Source organism: Podarcis filfolensis, assembly GCF_964270895.1.
Source record: "Podarcis filfolensis genome assembly, chromosome: 5".
Lineage (NCBI taxonomy): Eukaryota > Metazoa > Chordata > Lepidosauria > Squamata > Lacertidae > Podarcis > Podarcis filfolensis.
This window is the reverse complement of record NC_139608.1, coordinates 800,275-814,948: the sequence shown is the minus strand read 5'-3', so window position 1 is coordinate 814,948 and position 14,674 is coordinate 800,275. Positions and strand designations below refer to the sequence as shown.

The 14,674-nt window shown below is 47.6% G+C and overlaps 1 protein-coding gene across 8 annotated transcripts in view; it reads left to right on the top strand.

Moving 5' to 3' along the window:
• OPA1 (OPA1 mitochondrial dynamin like GTPase) overlaps window positions 1-14,674 on the top strand; it is a 57,368-nt gene that overhangs the window by 6,404 nt on the left and 36,290 nt on the right. For 2 of the 8 annotated variants that reach the window (XM_083612753.1, XM_083612754.1), the window contains exons 4-12: window positions 1,758-1,865; window positions 2,591-2,644; window positions 3,652-3,719; window positions 8,459-8,572; window positions 12,330-12,383; window positions 13,325-13,429; window positions 13,805-13,891; window positions 14,250-14,363; window positions 14,499-14,579. In XM_083612753.1, coding sequence (XP_083468879.1) covers window positions 1,758-1,865; window positions 2,591-2,644; window positions 3,652-3,719; window positions 8,459-8,572; window positions 12,330-12,383; window positions 13,325-13,429; window positions 13,805-13,891; window positions 14,250-14,363; window positions 14,499-14,579 — 785 coding nt within the window. The remainder of the gene's footprint in view (window positions 1-1,757; window positions 1,866-2,590; window positions 2,645-3,651; window positions 3,720-8,458; window positions 8,573-12,329; window positions 12,384-13,324; window positions 13,430-13,804; window positions 13,892-14,249; window positions 14,364-14,498; window positions 14,580-14,674) is intronic. The other 6 variants (XM_083612752.1, XM_083612755.1, XM_083612756.1 and 3 more) reach the window with 3 other exon arrangements.

Here is a 14,674-nt window from a genome sequence, read left to right as displayed (position 1 = left end):
TCCTCTAAAGCCAAGTTGTTGTGGAACTTTGATAATCGTTTATACAGAGGAACAGGCATTGTTCCTTTCTTCTGGGGATTTAAAAAAAATACATTTCAGTATTCCAAACGTTTTTATTGCATAATATTCCCTGATATTATTTATTTTACTCTCTCCAAATCTCTGTGTGGCCCATACTAAAGGATATACTCCAGCAGTAAAACAATGAAAGCCCATCCAATTAAAAAAAATATTCTTTTTGTGTACCACTTTGAGGGGGTTTTTAACAATCAAGCAGTGTATTGTTAAATAGTACAAAAGCACAGATGGCTTTTCAAGAGTGCAGTTGAGGGTGGGGGGAAGCCATAAGAAAAGCAGATTGAGATGCTAGATAACCATTTGGTTTGGAGCCTTGGCCTGGCATGGGAGGTGGGCTTCTTCTTGCCGGGCTGGGAGTAGCATCATTGTCTTAAGGCAAATCTTTAAAAATGTAGTATAAACACCAACAATTGGGAAACACTTGCCTGTGAGTGCTCCAATTGGAGAACAGTCTTTACCAAAGGTGTCATGGGCTTTGAAGACACTCGAACTCAGGACACAAGGAAGAAATGTGCTGGGGGAAGGCACACTTGGCAAACCCTCACCGGGACCAACTCTAGTCTGGAAACCAATATCCCCACTGTGGAAGGACTTGTGGATCCAGAACTGGCCTCCACAGTCACTTACAGACTCACTGTTAAGACCATGTTTATGGGAGGCAATCTTACTCGGCTACGAGGGATTGCAGAAGACGAAGAAGACAATGACGACATTGCTATAAATGCTTCCTAGGCTCTGGTATCATGGAGTCAGCCTTTGCAGCAGAGCTGGAACTGCCTTAACTGTAGCACAGAACTGGTTCCCTTAAAATGTTTGCAGTGCTGGCCCAGGAGAATTTATACTTCCCAGCCTGTGAGACCTCCTCCTCTTCCTGATGGCTCATTGCTTGCAGCCAGCTTCCTGCCGGTCTCCCCAGGATTTGCTGCACTCCTGCTCTGAAGCAGTTTGCCAGGAAACCAGAGTTTCCCCAGAAGTTAACACCTCGCTCCCGGGGTTCTGGGGTTTCAGCCTACTGTGTCACTGATAGGCATGTTTTCTGTTTTGCACGAGAAGTATAAGGAACTGGAATTTCTGATTCACTGCCATCTGCTTAGAAACAAGGCCATCCTTGCTGGTGCAGGGGCCAGGCTAAGTCTGTAACTCCTTCAGGAACAAGATAATTCTTCCAGCTCTGTTGGCACGGTTCTTATATTTGGGTCCCAGGAGGTCTGGGTTCAACAGTGTAGCACCTCTGAAGCCAACACCATCTCTCAGCTGCAGTTTCTCATTCATAAAACGAGTTGCACAGGATACGTTAAAAATAGTGAGGTGCTTCCATCTGAATTGTTATATCTCAAAGCTGACTGGGCCCCATTAAATGTTGATAGGATTCTGACTTCCGTATGTGTTAAGAGGACTTCCTGTGTATCGGGAAGGTATGGTGTTTCATTTATGAAACACATTTAGAAATTTTCTGCAGTAGAGCTTGCCAAAGTATATACATAGCCATTAAGAAATTCTGAACATAACTGTCCAGGTTAAAGCTAGTAATAATTTAATAATAATAATAATAATTTATATTTATACCCTGCCCATCTGGCCGGGTTTCCCCAGCCACTCCCCAGCTAGGGAGATGGCAGGCTGTTCTTTTTACCTAAAACAACCCCAAGGGGGGCTAACTTTCCCTTTGCTTTTCCTAGAAAAACTTACAAAAGCTCTTCCTGATTCAGAAGACCTCGCTAAGCTGCTGCCTGATTTCGACAAGATTGGAGAGAGCCTCAGATCACTGTCGGGTTTCCTCACACCTGGTAAGGGAATTTTTCATCTGGTTGAGTTATACAAGCCTGCCCTTTCTGGTGACTTAAACACTGTTGGCCTGAATGCTTGCTTTGCAGTGCCCAGTTCCTCCCCCCTGGGCAGTTTGGGCATTTATGCAAACGTGAGCATCTGAACATATTGCCATGCATGGGCAAAGGGCTCCTCTGGTTTAGTGATGGCTGCTGGACATTTTCAGGGCCCTGCAGTCCTCCCTCCTTCCTCCCAGATTATCACATCTGCAGCAGCCGTTTCCATCGTACTGAGCCTTTGCTTAACAGGGCCCTGCCTCTGTCACCAGCACCTTCTTGGTTTAGGGACTTGGAGGCTTCTGCCATTGTGGGGCAGAACTTGCCAGGAAGCGGGCAGCGGCCTCTCTCTGTCTCCTTTCAGCAGTATTTGCCCTCCCTGAGCAGATTGCTCTTTTGCCCAGAGAGTGGGATGAATGTCAGGGACGTACTTGGAAACTAATGACAAGTAGATGAGATCCTCCTATGTGCCTTCAGATTTTTTTAGAAAAAAGTCTATTGTAATTTTCACTTCATTGTGAATCATTCTCAACCCACCTGCCTGTATCCGTTGGCCTGCCACGTTTGGTAAGTTTGCCATTCTGTCTGTCTGGCCCTCGCAGTGTCTGAGACGGAAACGTCTCACATTTGCTTTGCCATTTGTTTGTATTTATAATTTTTATTTCCCCTTTTTTGCTGGTTTTCCACAGGTTACAATTTGATTAGTGAAGTCATAGGAGCTTCTGATCTACTTCTGTTATTAGGTGTGTAAAAAGCACTTTTTTTACCTGCCCCTTAACATTCCTCCCCATCTAAAAAAAAAAGCCGAATGCAATGCAAAGCGGGGAAAACCTGGCAAGTGTAGAAGGGCGTTTCGTCAGTTACAATGGGATACTTTTAAGTTTTATGATTTGAGAATGCCGTGAAGCTGGTCTGCTAGGTAATATGGCTGCTTTTCATAATAGTTCTGTTTTTCAACTTGTGCAAACAGTTCCTGAGGGAGAGCAGAAGATCAGTGCTTCATGTGTACCCTTCATTTTAAAACTTTCAGTTGTTTGCATAAAGGAAAACCTTTCGCTGCACCCATTGACAGACTGGCAGTCCCTTCCCCTGCCACAGTGAGGAGCATGTCTGACACCCCCCCCCCACCCGCCTGCCTTCCTGAATGTTGAGCACGTCACACTAGCCTGGCAGTGAATTGCTGCTCCATCAGCAGAGATACTTCCTGTGAATATAGCTGAGGCTGGCTGCAGTGACCTCTGTGTTCTCTCTGTTGTACTGCATTTTCACTACCCCCAGCAAACAAGCAAGCCTTGCTTTAGATCATGTGTAGGCCCAGGGGCCGGATCCGGCCCAGTCGCCTTCTAAATCCGGCCCACGGATGGTCCGGGAATCAGCATATTTCTACATGAGTAGAATGTGTCCTTTAATTTAAAATGCATCTCTGGGTTATTTGTGGGGCCTGCCTGGTGTTTTTACATGAGTAGAATGTGTCCTTTCATTTAAAATGCATCTCTGGGTTCTTTGTGGGGCATAGGAATTCGTTCATTCCCCCCCCCAAATATAGTCCAGCCCCCCACAAGGTCTGAGGGACAGTGGACCGACCCACGGCTGAAAAAGTTTGCTGACCCCTGCTTTAGATCTCTCCATGTGTGTATGTGGGGGGCAGATTCTTGTGTACCAGGGAGAGAAAGAACAGACTTGCATTAAGAGCCTTTGTTCTTCTTGTGACATGTGCCACGTGATGTGAGTCCTTCCTCTTTCTTCCCAGGTTCTCCCGGGGACACGGCTTTTCGAGCTACGGAACAGGGAAGTGAAGCTGAGAAACAATACAAGAAGGTAAGCTTGGAAGGAGAACTGCTCACCTATGTGGCAAACAAGCGTAAGGAAATTGCAGGCCAGGGGTAGGAAATGTGTAGCTGGACTGCAGCTCCTATCTCCATCCCGACACCATTGGCCATGTGGCCGCTGACCCTGACGGAAGTCAAAGTCCAGCAGCTTCTGCAGGGCAACATGTAAGTCAGAAATCCGTGGGACGCATCTGCTTTGAAAACTCGGGCCTGGGCGTACTTGGTGTATGGAGCAATTTCCAACCTTCAGTGTTTCAACCAAGACTTCCCACATTGCCAGAAGGAGTTAAGAGAAATACTGCTTTAAATTTCTAGCTGGTCATGTGCAGCCCAGCCAGAAGTGCATTGACTTGTGTGTCTCATTTTCTAACGTGCTCCATTCTCAGGTCGATAGCCATCTTTTAGAAACACAGCAATAAAACTGGCAAGGTGAAATGCCCAACTAAAATACTAAGCATTGTGGATGCACCAAAATTAATCCCCACCCGCTTTACCCGTGTTATTAAATGCTGGCCAATGCAGTGCGGATCTTTCAGCACTCCTAGAAAATGCTCAAGCTCAGGCAAGCTTCCAAAGGGAGGGATCTTTGCTGTTTGGCCTTGACGCCTAGGTGGAGTCACAGGGATGGCCTTGCTGGTCAGTCTTCATTATCCCAGTGGCATGGAGTGAGAGAGGCAGCCTCAAGGATATGGAAGACTCAAGCAGTTTCAGCATGTACAGGTTCCAGCAGCAACTTGAGCCATGATACAAGCATACAATGAGGCCTGCTAGATCAGACCAAAGGCTCGTCCAGTCCACATTTCTTTTCTTGCAGCAGCCAAGCAGATGCTTATGGGAAGCCTGCAAGCAAAACATTAGCGCAGTAGCCCTCTCGTAATTGAGGCTCCCAGGCAGTAACTGTGTGGTTTAGGATAGGCTGGGGGGCTGGGACTGGCCCAAGGTCACCCAGTGAACTTCACGGCTGAGTGGGGATTTGAACCACCCTGGTCTCCCATGTCCTGGTCCAGCACTCTAACCACTGCACCCCGTGGCCTAGATCCTGGGAGGGTGAGCGTGGCTGTTTCCACCCTTCATCAAGGCCTGTTAATGTGGAGTAGCCTGTTTGTTTCCGCATCATCCTCTCTCGTCAAATTAGCAAATAGCCCAAATACCTTTTACTTAGTTCTGGGATTGGGGGTTGCCTTGGTTACCCTTTCCCCACAGTGTCTTAGCACTGAACTGTCGGGGCAAGAGGACCTCTGTAGGAAAAGCAGGAGCGACGTGACTCTAGTGTGTGTCCCGTTATGTAATACTTTTGGAAGGCAAAAGAAGCCAGCCCGTCCGCAGACAGGCAGGCAGGCAAGCACACACGAAACCCGCACACTCCTTTCTACAGGCTGCCTCTGCTGGTATTCTGTGTGCCTGTGAGGAAGAGCAGGCCTGCTTTTGCTGATGAGACTTGGTTGCTGTGATGTTGGATTTTTAGTTGCTCTCCATTCATTCATGGGCATATGTATATTGGTCTTTTTATCTGGATTTTGTTTAGTTTTCGTAAGCTACTCTGAAGACTTTTTTAATGAAAATTTTTCTATACATTTTCCTGGCATGGGATCTTAAAATGGCCAAGGGGATGGGTTACGCAAGCAACGTTAGTCAGTCGGAAAGGCTGCTTAGAAGAATTTGCTCTGGCACAGCAGTCCACCAGAGAGTCAAATTTTCCATAAATTCTGTCCGAGTGGCAGTTCCAGCCAGAGGAGAGAGCAAAAATCCCTCTTCAGTTTCTACAGTCTCTTGTGAAACAAGGTTGCCTGCACAGATCCATGCGCAGGAAGAGCCTTGCAGCTGCGGGATTAGGCCAGAGGGGGCCCATCTAGTCCACCCTCCTGTTCTCATAGTGCCATCCAGGTGTCCAGGGCAGGATACCCCAAGCAGGACCCGAGGGCAGCAACAACACCCTTGTGATTCCCAGCAAGTGCCATTTAGAGCTGGGCAGCCTCCAGTATTAGAGATAGTAAACAGTCATCACAACTACTTGCCTTATCCAAGTAGTTGAGCAAAAGGTAAAAGTAAAGGGACCCCTGACCATTAGGTCCAGTCGTGACCGACTCTGGGGTTGCGGCGCTCATCTCGCTTTATTGGCCGAGGGAGCCAGCGTACGGCTTCCGGGTCATGTGGCCAGCAGGACGGAGCCGCTTCTGGCGAACCAGAGCAGCGCACGGAAACGCCGTTTACCTTCCCGCCGGAGCAGTACCTATTGATGTGCACTTTGATGTGCTTTCAAACTGCTAGGCTGGCAGGAGCAGGGACCGAGCAACGGGAGCTCACCCCGTCGCAGGGATTCAAACTACCGACCTTCTGATCGGCAAGTCCTAGGCTCCGTGGTTTAACCCACAGCACCACCCACGTCCCTCAGTAGTTGAGTAGAGACCCTTAAATTTGCTGCTAGAGAGATTGTGGAGACGTTTTCTTCTTTCCAAGGCGAAGGGAAATGCCGAGTGCTTCCTAGGGAAACTGAACTGTGTTTCACCCGGGTGGGAATGGCTGGGTCATAGCATCACACCAAGGATCATCTCACCAAACCCCCTGGAATGCAGGAATCGCAGTCCCAAGGGCACACCTACCTCCTTCTGGCTTGTACTCCTGATCTGTGTGGGAAACTGCATTTGGGTTTGTGTTCCAAAATGATCACTCTTTGCCTTCTCTCTGGCCCTGCAGTTAAAATAAGGCCACCAGTACTTCGAAAGGCCTGAGAGATGGTGCCGCGTGGCCGAGAAGTTGCGCCGGTTTTCATTCTACCTTTTTGTAGCCCCCCCCCCACTTGCTTTTTTTCTTATAGATTGTTTATTTGTTCCTGTGGCATCACCAGTTTTTCACAGGTGAAACTGCATCATTTCTGTCTACGCACTACAACTGTTTGCACGGGTCAACTCTGTTGTAGTTCCCCAGTTTTCAGGAGAGCCTGATACTTTCCACCACAGAAGCAGAGAAAGTCAGGGAGAAATTTAGAAGAGACCTTGAACAAGCATCGATTCCTCCTGGTACCATAGAGGTCTCACACTAGTGTGATGCTTGCAGCACCCTTAAGCATTATGGGAATTTTCAGGAGTGGCCAGTAGGCTGGCAAAGACCTCCTGCAAGCATGAAGATTAAAAGCGTTCTTTCCAAAACAAATTTGAGCTGGACTCTGAGATGCTATATATGGCTGTAGGCAGTTCATATATGGCTTAAAAAAGAATAGCACATTCACCTCAGTGGAACGCTTGCCTGGGTCTGTCCTGCCGCATGATCCCCAGCACTTCCCTTGGCATCTTACGAAGGCTGCTTGACTGACCTGCGTCCTTTGAACAAACCCGCAGCCTTGGCTCTGCCCACCCACCCAAGTCACTCTTGCTTGCTCCACTTCCTTTGAGTTTCTCCCTCCCCTTCCGCCCAGTGAAACGGAGGCTGTTCCAGGACCTCCTCCCGATGCAGGTTGCCAGTGATGGCATTTGACGAAAGGGCCATGCACGAAACAGTCTGGTGCTGTGACATGTGGCTTATTTTTCGTCAACAGGGGTTTCCTAATGGAAGGCAGGTTCTCGTTCAGAGCAGTCGCCAAGATACAGAGCCACTTAGTTGTAGAAGACTGCTAACACAACTGACCTTTTTTTGGGAGTATAGCAAGGATCTGTGAACTTTGTTTCTTAAGGCTTCTTGTTCCAGGCCTGTTGTGTTTGTGTTTGCAAAATGCATCTCCCAGGAGAGTGCATTTTGATTCCATGTGTACCTTCTTGTGTCTGTGCATGTGTGTGCTGTGTCCCCACCCTAAAGTACCGGTAGTTTTCTAGCCATGGGGCTGTTTAAGAGAGTTCAGAGAAATGACATTATTACTACTTTTTTTGCAATATTGGATCAGTTGTTCAGTTGCATCTGCACACATTTGTGGCATAGCTGAATTGGTATGCTGATGTGTGTATTTCAGTTTCATGCTGAAGGCATGATCTTCCCAAGTAAGAAAAGATTCGCTTTCCTTGTTATTCCACAGCTTCTTGGCTTCTGGGGTTTTAAAAAGCTCTTCAGACATCCCCCGTTTTCTTGTGGCTTGGAAGTTGCCTATTTCCCTAAGCAGCACTGGGGACAAGGGGACAGGCTGGAGCTCAGTGGCGGAGCATCTGCCAGGTTTAATCTCTGGCATCTCCAATTTTGGCTGGGTATCTCCTCTGCCTGAAGCCCTGGAGAGCTGCTGCCAGTCTGTGTAGACAATACTAAACTAGATGGACCAATGCTCAGAGTTGGCACAAGGCAGCAGCTTCCTACATTCCAGTGACAGTTGTCCCTTCAAAGCACCTGTGTCTTGACAACACTGTTTAAAACATCTGTAACTTTAATTCTGAGGGCCTCCCCAGGCTGCTCTTTCATTGTGGGCGTTTGCAGCTGCACATTGTGGATGCAGTAATAGGACATTTTTCGCAGCAAACTGCAGGACAGGCGCCGATTGCAGCTGAAGCAGTATAACCTCCCTGATAGCATCGTGAGCGTGAATCGCCATGGATGCACAATAAAAAGGACGTCTGACGGGGCCCTAAATGTCCCTAGGAAGCAGCAGCTGTGGCGCCTCGATTTCTGTTCCTCTCTTCTTGTGTCTGTGTGAGCCCCCCCCCTTTTCCGTGCCCCCGCCTGCCTTTGTGTTGCACCCTTTGGTTGACCATTATCGCTCCCCTCACCTCCATATTTTTCTCCCTTCTCCTCCTCGTTGTAAACTTGCGGCAGGGTCTTCTGGGCGAACTCATTCTCTTGCAGCAGCAAATCCAGCAGCACGAAGAGGAGGAGGCGCGCAGAGTCACTGACCAATTGGGCCCAGGCTCCTCCCAGCAGAAGCGAAAGGTGATGGCTGAAAGGCACTCCCCCTCCCCAAAATCGGTTCTGATCTAATCCAGTCCATCCCGATCGGACGCTGTGATTTGATACCAACCAATGAATCCTTGGTTCGACTCTGGTTGTGGGCCCTGGCAGCGATCCTGCAGCAGTTCCTTGTCTGTGGAAGTTTTCTCATAGCACTGTCTTTCAGCATGGTGATTTCTGGGGTTTTAATGCTGTGATCAAAACTGATGTTCCTGCACTTAATTTTGTTTCTGGAACCCCACTAACTTGTTCTTCTAACTTTTACCTGAATATTCATAGCCTCATAGAGCTGAAAGGGACACTGAGGGTCATCTAGCCCAACCTCGGGCGCAGGGTGGCTAAAAATCAATGTTGTTTTTTTAAAAAAAATCGGATTTTTTTTTTAAAAAAATTTTAATCAGATTTTTAAAATAAAATGCTTTTGGAGGAAAAATCTTTCTAAAGATAGTTTTCTACTTAAGTTACATTATAGTCCAAAGGCTATTCATCAGGAAATAAGGATTTGTTTTCAGTTTTAATTGTGTGCTAAAACTCAGTCTAAGTTGTGTGTTTTTTTAATTGTTTAACCACACCAGTTAACAAACATGGATACATATTCTATAACATTATTGTTTTAGTTAAATAGTTTAAATTGTTATTGAAATGATTAATTTTCTCCTTCCAGTAACGTACAGCAGAAAAGTTGTCCAAATATAAACAGTTAACTTATTAAACCTCACAGTAATTTAATAATTATCTGTCTATGTATTTCTAATAGTATAACCAAATCAGTACTTTTTGATATAATTGTATAAACTACTCTGAAAATTTATTATTCCAAAAACGAAACCTTCATCTGCTTGTAAATATTAAGATTATACCAGCAAGAATGAGTCTGTAAAAAAATGATATAAATCAAGTCTTACTGACTAGTGATTTAAATCATGATTTAAATCAAATCCACCCTGCTTATGCAGTGCAGGAATCACAGCTACAGCACGCATGGCAGAGGGAGGGCCCATTGTCAAATGGCTCTATCAAGGGAGACGGTCCCTGCCTATCTCTCTCTCTGAATCCCCAGTGCTGGAAACAAAGGGGAGGCTGGATGCCTTTATGAGCTCCCTGGAAGCACCTGGTTGGCCCCTGCGGGAAGTAAGAGAGACCCTTTTTGGTCCGATCCAGCGCAGCTCTCCTCCTCACACTCTTCTTGATCATAATTTTGAACAGGGAAATTGCTTCGGGCAGCTTTTAAGCAGGGGCTGCGATGGGCTTGCTGGCTTATATGACCGATGTAGGACATAACTCCTCTGCTTGTGGGCGAGTTGACAGATATCCATTCATGGTGGAGCGACTGCAAATTTGAGCAATGGCCCCATAAAACAGAGCCCATTATAGACACAGTACACAGGTATTATGACCTTTCATCGGAGCCCCCTTGCGTGCTATTTGCGAGTGGGGACCAAATCCTGTGAAGCTGAGGAGCAGCTGTAGAAATGGGGAACTGCTAGAAGCAGAAATGTCTTCAGAAACCAGGAGCGCCTGGGCTTGCTTGCGTTTGGACCAGCGCCTCAGAATCCTGCTTGTTCCACACTGCCCTAGAGTGGCGTCTGCTCAGGCTTTTCCTTGACTTCGGTGCAGGGAGAGAGTGCTGCCCTTTTCGCTCGGCTGTTGGGAACAGCTTTGCATGTCCTGCTGTGTGTACAAAGCTGGCTCTGGCTTCAGCATGGAGAAACGTTCTCCGTTGCGCAGAGGTCTGCTTGTGCCGGAGAGCCCTGCAAAGCCGTGGATTGTGGCCAGCCTGCCCATGGTGTTGGCAGGAGCTACTGAAAATGTGACAGCAGCCACGAGGCACAAAGCACGTGTGCTGCACAAGCAGCGATGGAACGAGCAGGATCTTGCAGTTGGCCCCTGTGCTGTGTGCCATTCCTGCTCTTTGCTCCTGGGGCCCCCAGACACCTCTGCTTCCCTCCCCAGCCTTCGCTATTTAGATAATAGATGACACGTCTGATGGGCATGTCGGTGGCTGCTTCTTTCCTTGCTTTCGTAAAGGACAATCGACTGCCTCCATCCTGAGAATCTAAAAAGGTGCATCACCAGCCTCCCTGGGGCGCGTGTGCCTGCTTCTTTTATCACCTGCAGCGTTTGGCAAATAAGTTAGAATGGGAGGGTTTCAGCTCCCTCTCCCAGAAGTTGTCAAACAAAAGTCAGGTCCCTTCATGTAACACACACACACACACACACACACACACACACACAGAGCGAAAGCTCCAGGGTCACAAGTAGGCAGCTCAATAAAAGGCAGTGTGAGCCAACCTCTGCTTTGTGTTCAGATTCCAAAGGGAAAAGGAGCTCTCCCCCCAAAAAAACCAATTCATGCTCAGAGGTGTGCCCATGGATGTGTGCATGAAAGAGAGATTACCGGATAGCTGCCTGTTGTCCGCAAGCCTTCGGAGCCCGGCGGGACTTCCCGCCGTGCTCCGAAGGCTTGCGGATAGCCTGTTCTGGGGGCTGGGGTCGGGGGAAGCCCCCGTCCCCAGCCCCCCAAGCTCCGGGAGCTCTTTGGGGCTGGGGGAAAAATAAATTCCCCCCCTTTATTTCCCCCCCTAAAAACTAGGTGTGGCCTATAGTCAGGTGCGCCCTATGGAGCGAAAAATACGGTATATGAGAGCAAATTAAACGTGCAAGTTTTCACTGTGCAGTTCGTTTTCTTATTCACCTAACAAATACAGTTCTTGAAGGTGGAAATTCACCCATTCCGGGTGTGTTTGAGTGTGCTCAGGCAAGCCTGTTAATTGCCCGTGGGAGCTGTTATGCTTTTTGTTTCTTCCTGGTCATTAAAACTGGACCTTTTACATGCTCAAAGCGTGGTTATAAGTTGCTTCCTGCTTCTGGCTGCCCCTTGGGAGAATGGCCAGCCCTAAGGCCTGCTGGCAAGTGCTGGCCTTCTTCGAGATGAGTGGCTGGGCCTCCAGCCCATCTGCAGGGAAGCGTGTCGCTAGCCATGCCTAGCATCTCTTGGTGGGAGCCACAGCCACTCACATCAGTGTCCTTTCTCTGTCCTCATGTGCTGGGTGGCCCTTGGGATGTTTGAGATCAGGCACTTTTCCATCTTGCGTGTCCTCCGGCTTCTCCCGGACAGCAAAGTTGTTTGTGGCCTTGACTGCCATTTCTGGAGCCAGAGCAAAACCAGGACTTCCTTTTTTTATATAAAAACCAGCTCTAGAAATCTCTCTGCATATGTGGAGTAGAACAGAAGGCTTTGCCGCGCTGGAACAGTTCATTGCAAGACCCGGTTGACCCTGGGGCGTTAGTGGGCTGTGAAGTTCATGGAGCAAAGCCTGGCAGCCAAACAAGGGCTCCTTCCCAAACTCCTGGGTCTTTACTTGTCCTGGCACATGCCTCCCACCGCTGGGCATCAGCGCACATCGGAGACCCGCCAAGTTCCAAGGGGCTTCAGCAAATAACCCTGCGCTTGGGGGCATCTAGAATGACGATTTAACGAAGACTGCACCTGAGGCTGCCTTGCCAAGTAACGTTATGGGGTTGTAAGGTGATAGTAAGAAGTCTTGACTTTTCTTTTTAAAGAGGTGAGTGAGTGTACCAGCCATTATCTCAAGTTACTTGAATTAAAGAGATGCTTCTCTCTCCTACCTGAGTTTCTTTCTCTGTCGCTTTGACAAAGAAAACTTGATTGGAGGTTCTTTCTTTGGCTCCTGAACATAAAATAATCCCAAGACATTTGTGCTTGTGACTCTTGCAGGTTTCTGACAAAGAAAAGGTAGATCAGCTGCAAGAAGAACTCCTGCGCACTCAGGTAGGGTGGCCTTGCTGGTGTTACAGTCAGAATTCACACGGGGCAAAGGAATTGGGTCTGACTCGCTGCAGATTCATTAACTTCCAGAGCTTTGATGTCAACCAGGCCCCATATTGAAGGACTTGGGGGGGTATACTATTTAAAAGTGAAACAAACAAAAGGTGGATGGCGCAACTCTGTGTGTGTGCCACCCGTTTGTGTCATTCATGGGGATGCGACCTGAGAGAAGAGGCGTTTCAGGCTCCAAATGATGTTGTGCGAGTGTGCTAGTTCCATTATTCAAGTTTAAAAGACCTTCCCAAATCTTTTCATCCCCCCCCCCATTTTTCCTTCTTTTCCATTCTATCAGCCATTCTATCAGCCCAGTTTTAATCCTGGTCTGTTTCTGCTGAATTCAGTCAGAATCCTTCCTTAAGTGACTGCGCTTATGATTTCAGCCAAGGATGCCATGCTTTCTGTTGAATTTCATCAGTTGATTCAAATTTGTTCTATTACATTTCATTAGGTCAGAGAACCAGTGTGGTGTAGTGGTTAAGAGCGGTGAACTCGTAATCTGGTGAACTGGGTTTGCTTCCCCGCTCCTCCACCTGCAGCTGCTGGGTGACCTTGGGCCAGTCACGCTTCTCTGAAGTCTCTCAGCCCCACTCACCCCACAGAGTGTTTGTTGTGGGGGAGGAAGGGAAAGGAGAATGTTAGCCGCCTTGAGACTCCTTCGGGTAGTGATAAAGCGGGATATCAAATCCAAACTCTTCTTCTTCCTCTTCTTCATTAAGCATTTCGTTTATTTGATGATGGTGGTGATGTAACTATGCTGCTAGGGCAGATTTGGTTCAAGAGAGCAGGGCCCTGTTTGCACCGAGTCTCCTTTCTTTGCCTTCATGCTCCCCTCTTACCCTGACCCCCTACCCCCCAGTTTTCAAAGTTTCATTATTGTTTTGCAGTTGAAATATCAACGGATGCTTGAGCGTTTAGAGAAGGAGAACAAAGAGCTCAGGAAGATTGTCTTGCAGAAAGATGACAAAGGCATCCACCAGAGGAAGCTGAAGGTATTCCGCCCCCCCCCCCCGGCATGCAAAACTTCACCAGTGTCCCCAGTTCTGGGCCTTCTATTGCATCTTTGCTCATCTGAGCTTGCCCCTTTCAGCAGTAATTTTTGTGACTAATAAAAAAAAAACCATTCCCTTGAGTGATTTGTGCTCCTTCTGAAGAGAAATGCCAGTTTGGATTCTGTGATCCTATCCTGATGTCCTATCCTGGTTCCAGTGTAAGACGCAGCGTGCTCTGCCATTATTGGTCTCCTAGATTGAGCTGCAGGGATAAGAGAACAGACAGACACTTGCTTCTCGGTGCTGCTGGAAGCCTCTCTGGTGCTTTGGGCACAGTTCAAGTTAGCTTTCTTTCTTTCACTCTTTTGTTCTTAGAAATCTTTGATTGACATGTATTCTGAAGTCCTGGATACTCTGTCGGATTACGATGCCAGCTATAATACCCATGATCATTTACCTCGGGTAAGTGAGTGATCAGTATTCAACCATTTCACATTTGCAATAAAGGCTGGCATAGTTTAATGCCCTCCAGTTCAACCACATGTGTTGTTGTTTTTTAACGGTAGATAGGCAACGTTTTGCTTGATTTGGGGACATCTTAAGTAAAAAATAACTAGTTTCTACATTTTCTATGTAAATACAATGGGGTCTTCTGAATTTATCTTCTGAAAACCTCCCCCCAACAACAAACAACTAAGGAAGCCAATTCCTAATATATAATCTGGAGTAGCCTGGTAAAAAGTGCACTTTGTCACGGGTCGAGGGTGGGTGGCGCATGAGTTTTGGTTAAAAGCTGGTGATTCGAATGTTTCCCTTTAAGGTTGTAGTGGTTGGAGATCAGAGCGCTGGCAAAACCAGTGTGCTGGAGATGATCGCTCAAGCCCGGATCTTCCCTCGAGGCTCTGGGGAAATGATGACTCGTTCGCCCGTTAAGGTGAGAACACCGAATTAGCAAGTGTTGGAGGCACAAAAGGCATCCGTCACCCTCCTTGTGTGGCTCTCGTCAAACTTGCTCCAAGGGTTTTGCTTTAATTGCTGCCTCCTGCTGTTTCTCCCCTTGGTCCACTAGGTCACCCTCAGCGAAGGTCCCCACCACGTGGCCATGTTCAAGGACAGCTCTCGAGAGTTTGATCTGACCAAGGAGGAGGATGTAAGTTGAAAGAAATAACGTTTTGCAGCTGTGGAAATCATTTGCATTGATCACTTTCATTGGGGGCGAGATAGACATGTGTCTTGAACATTCCT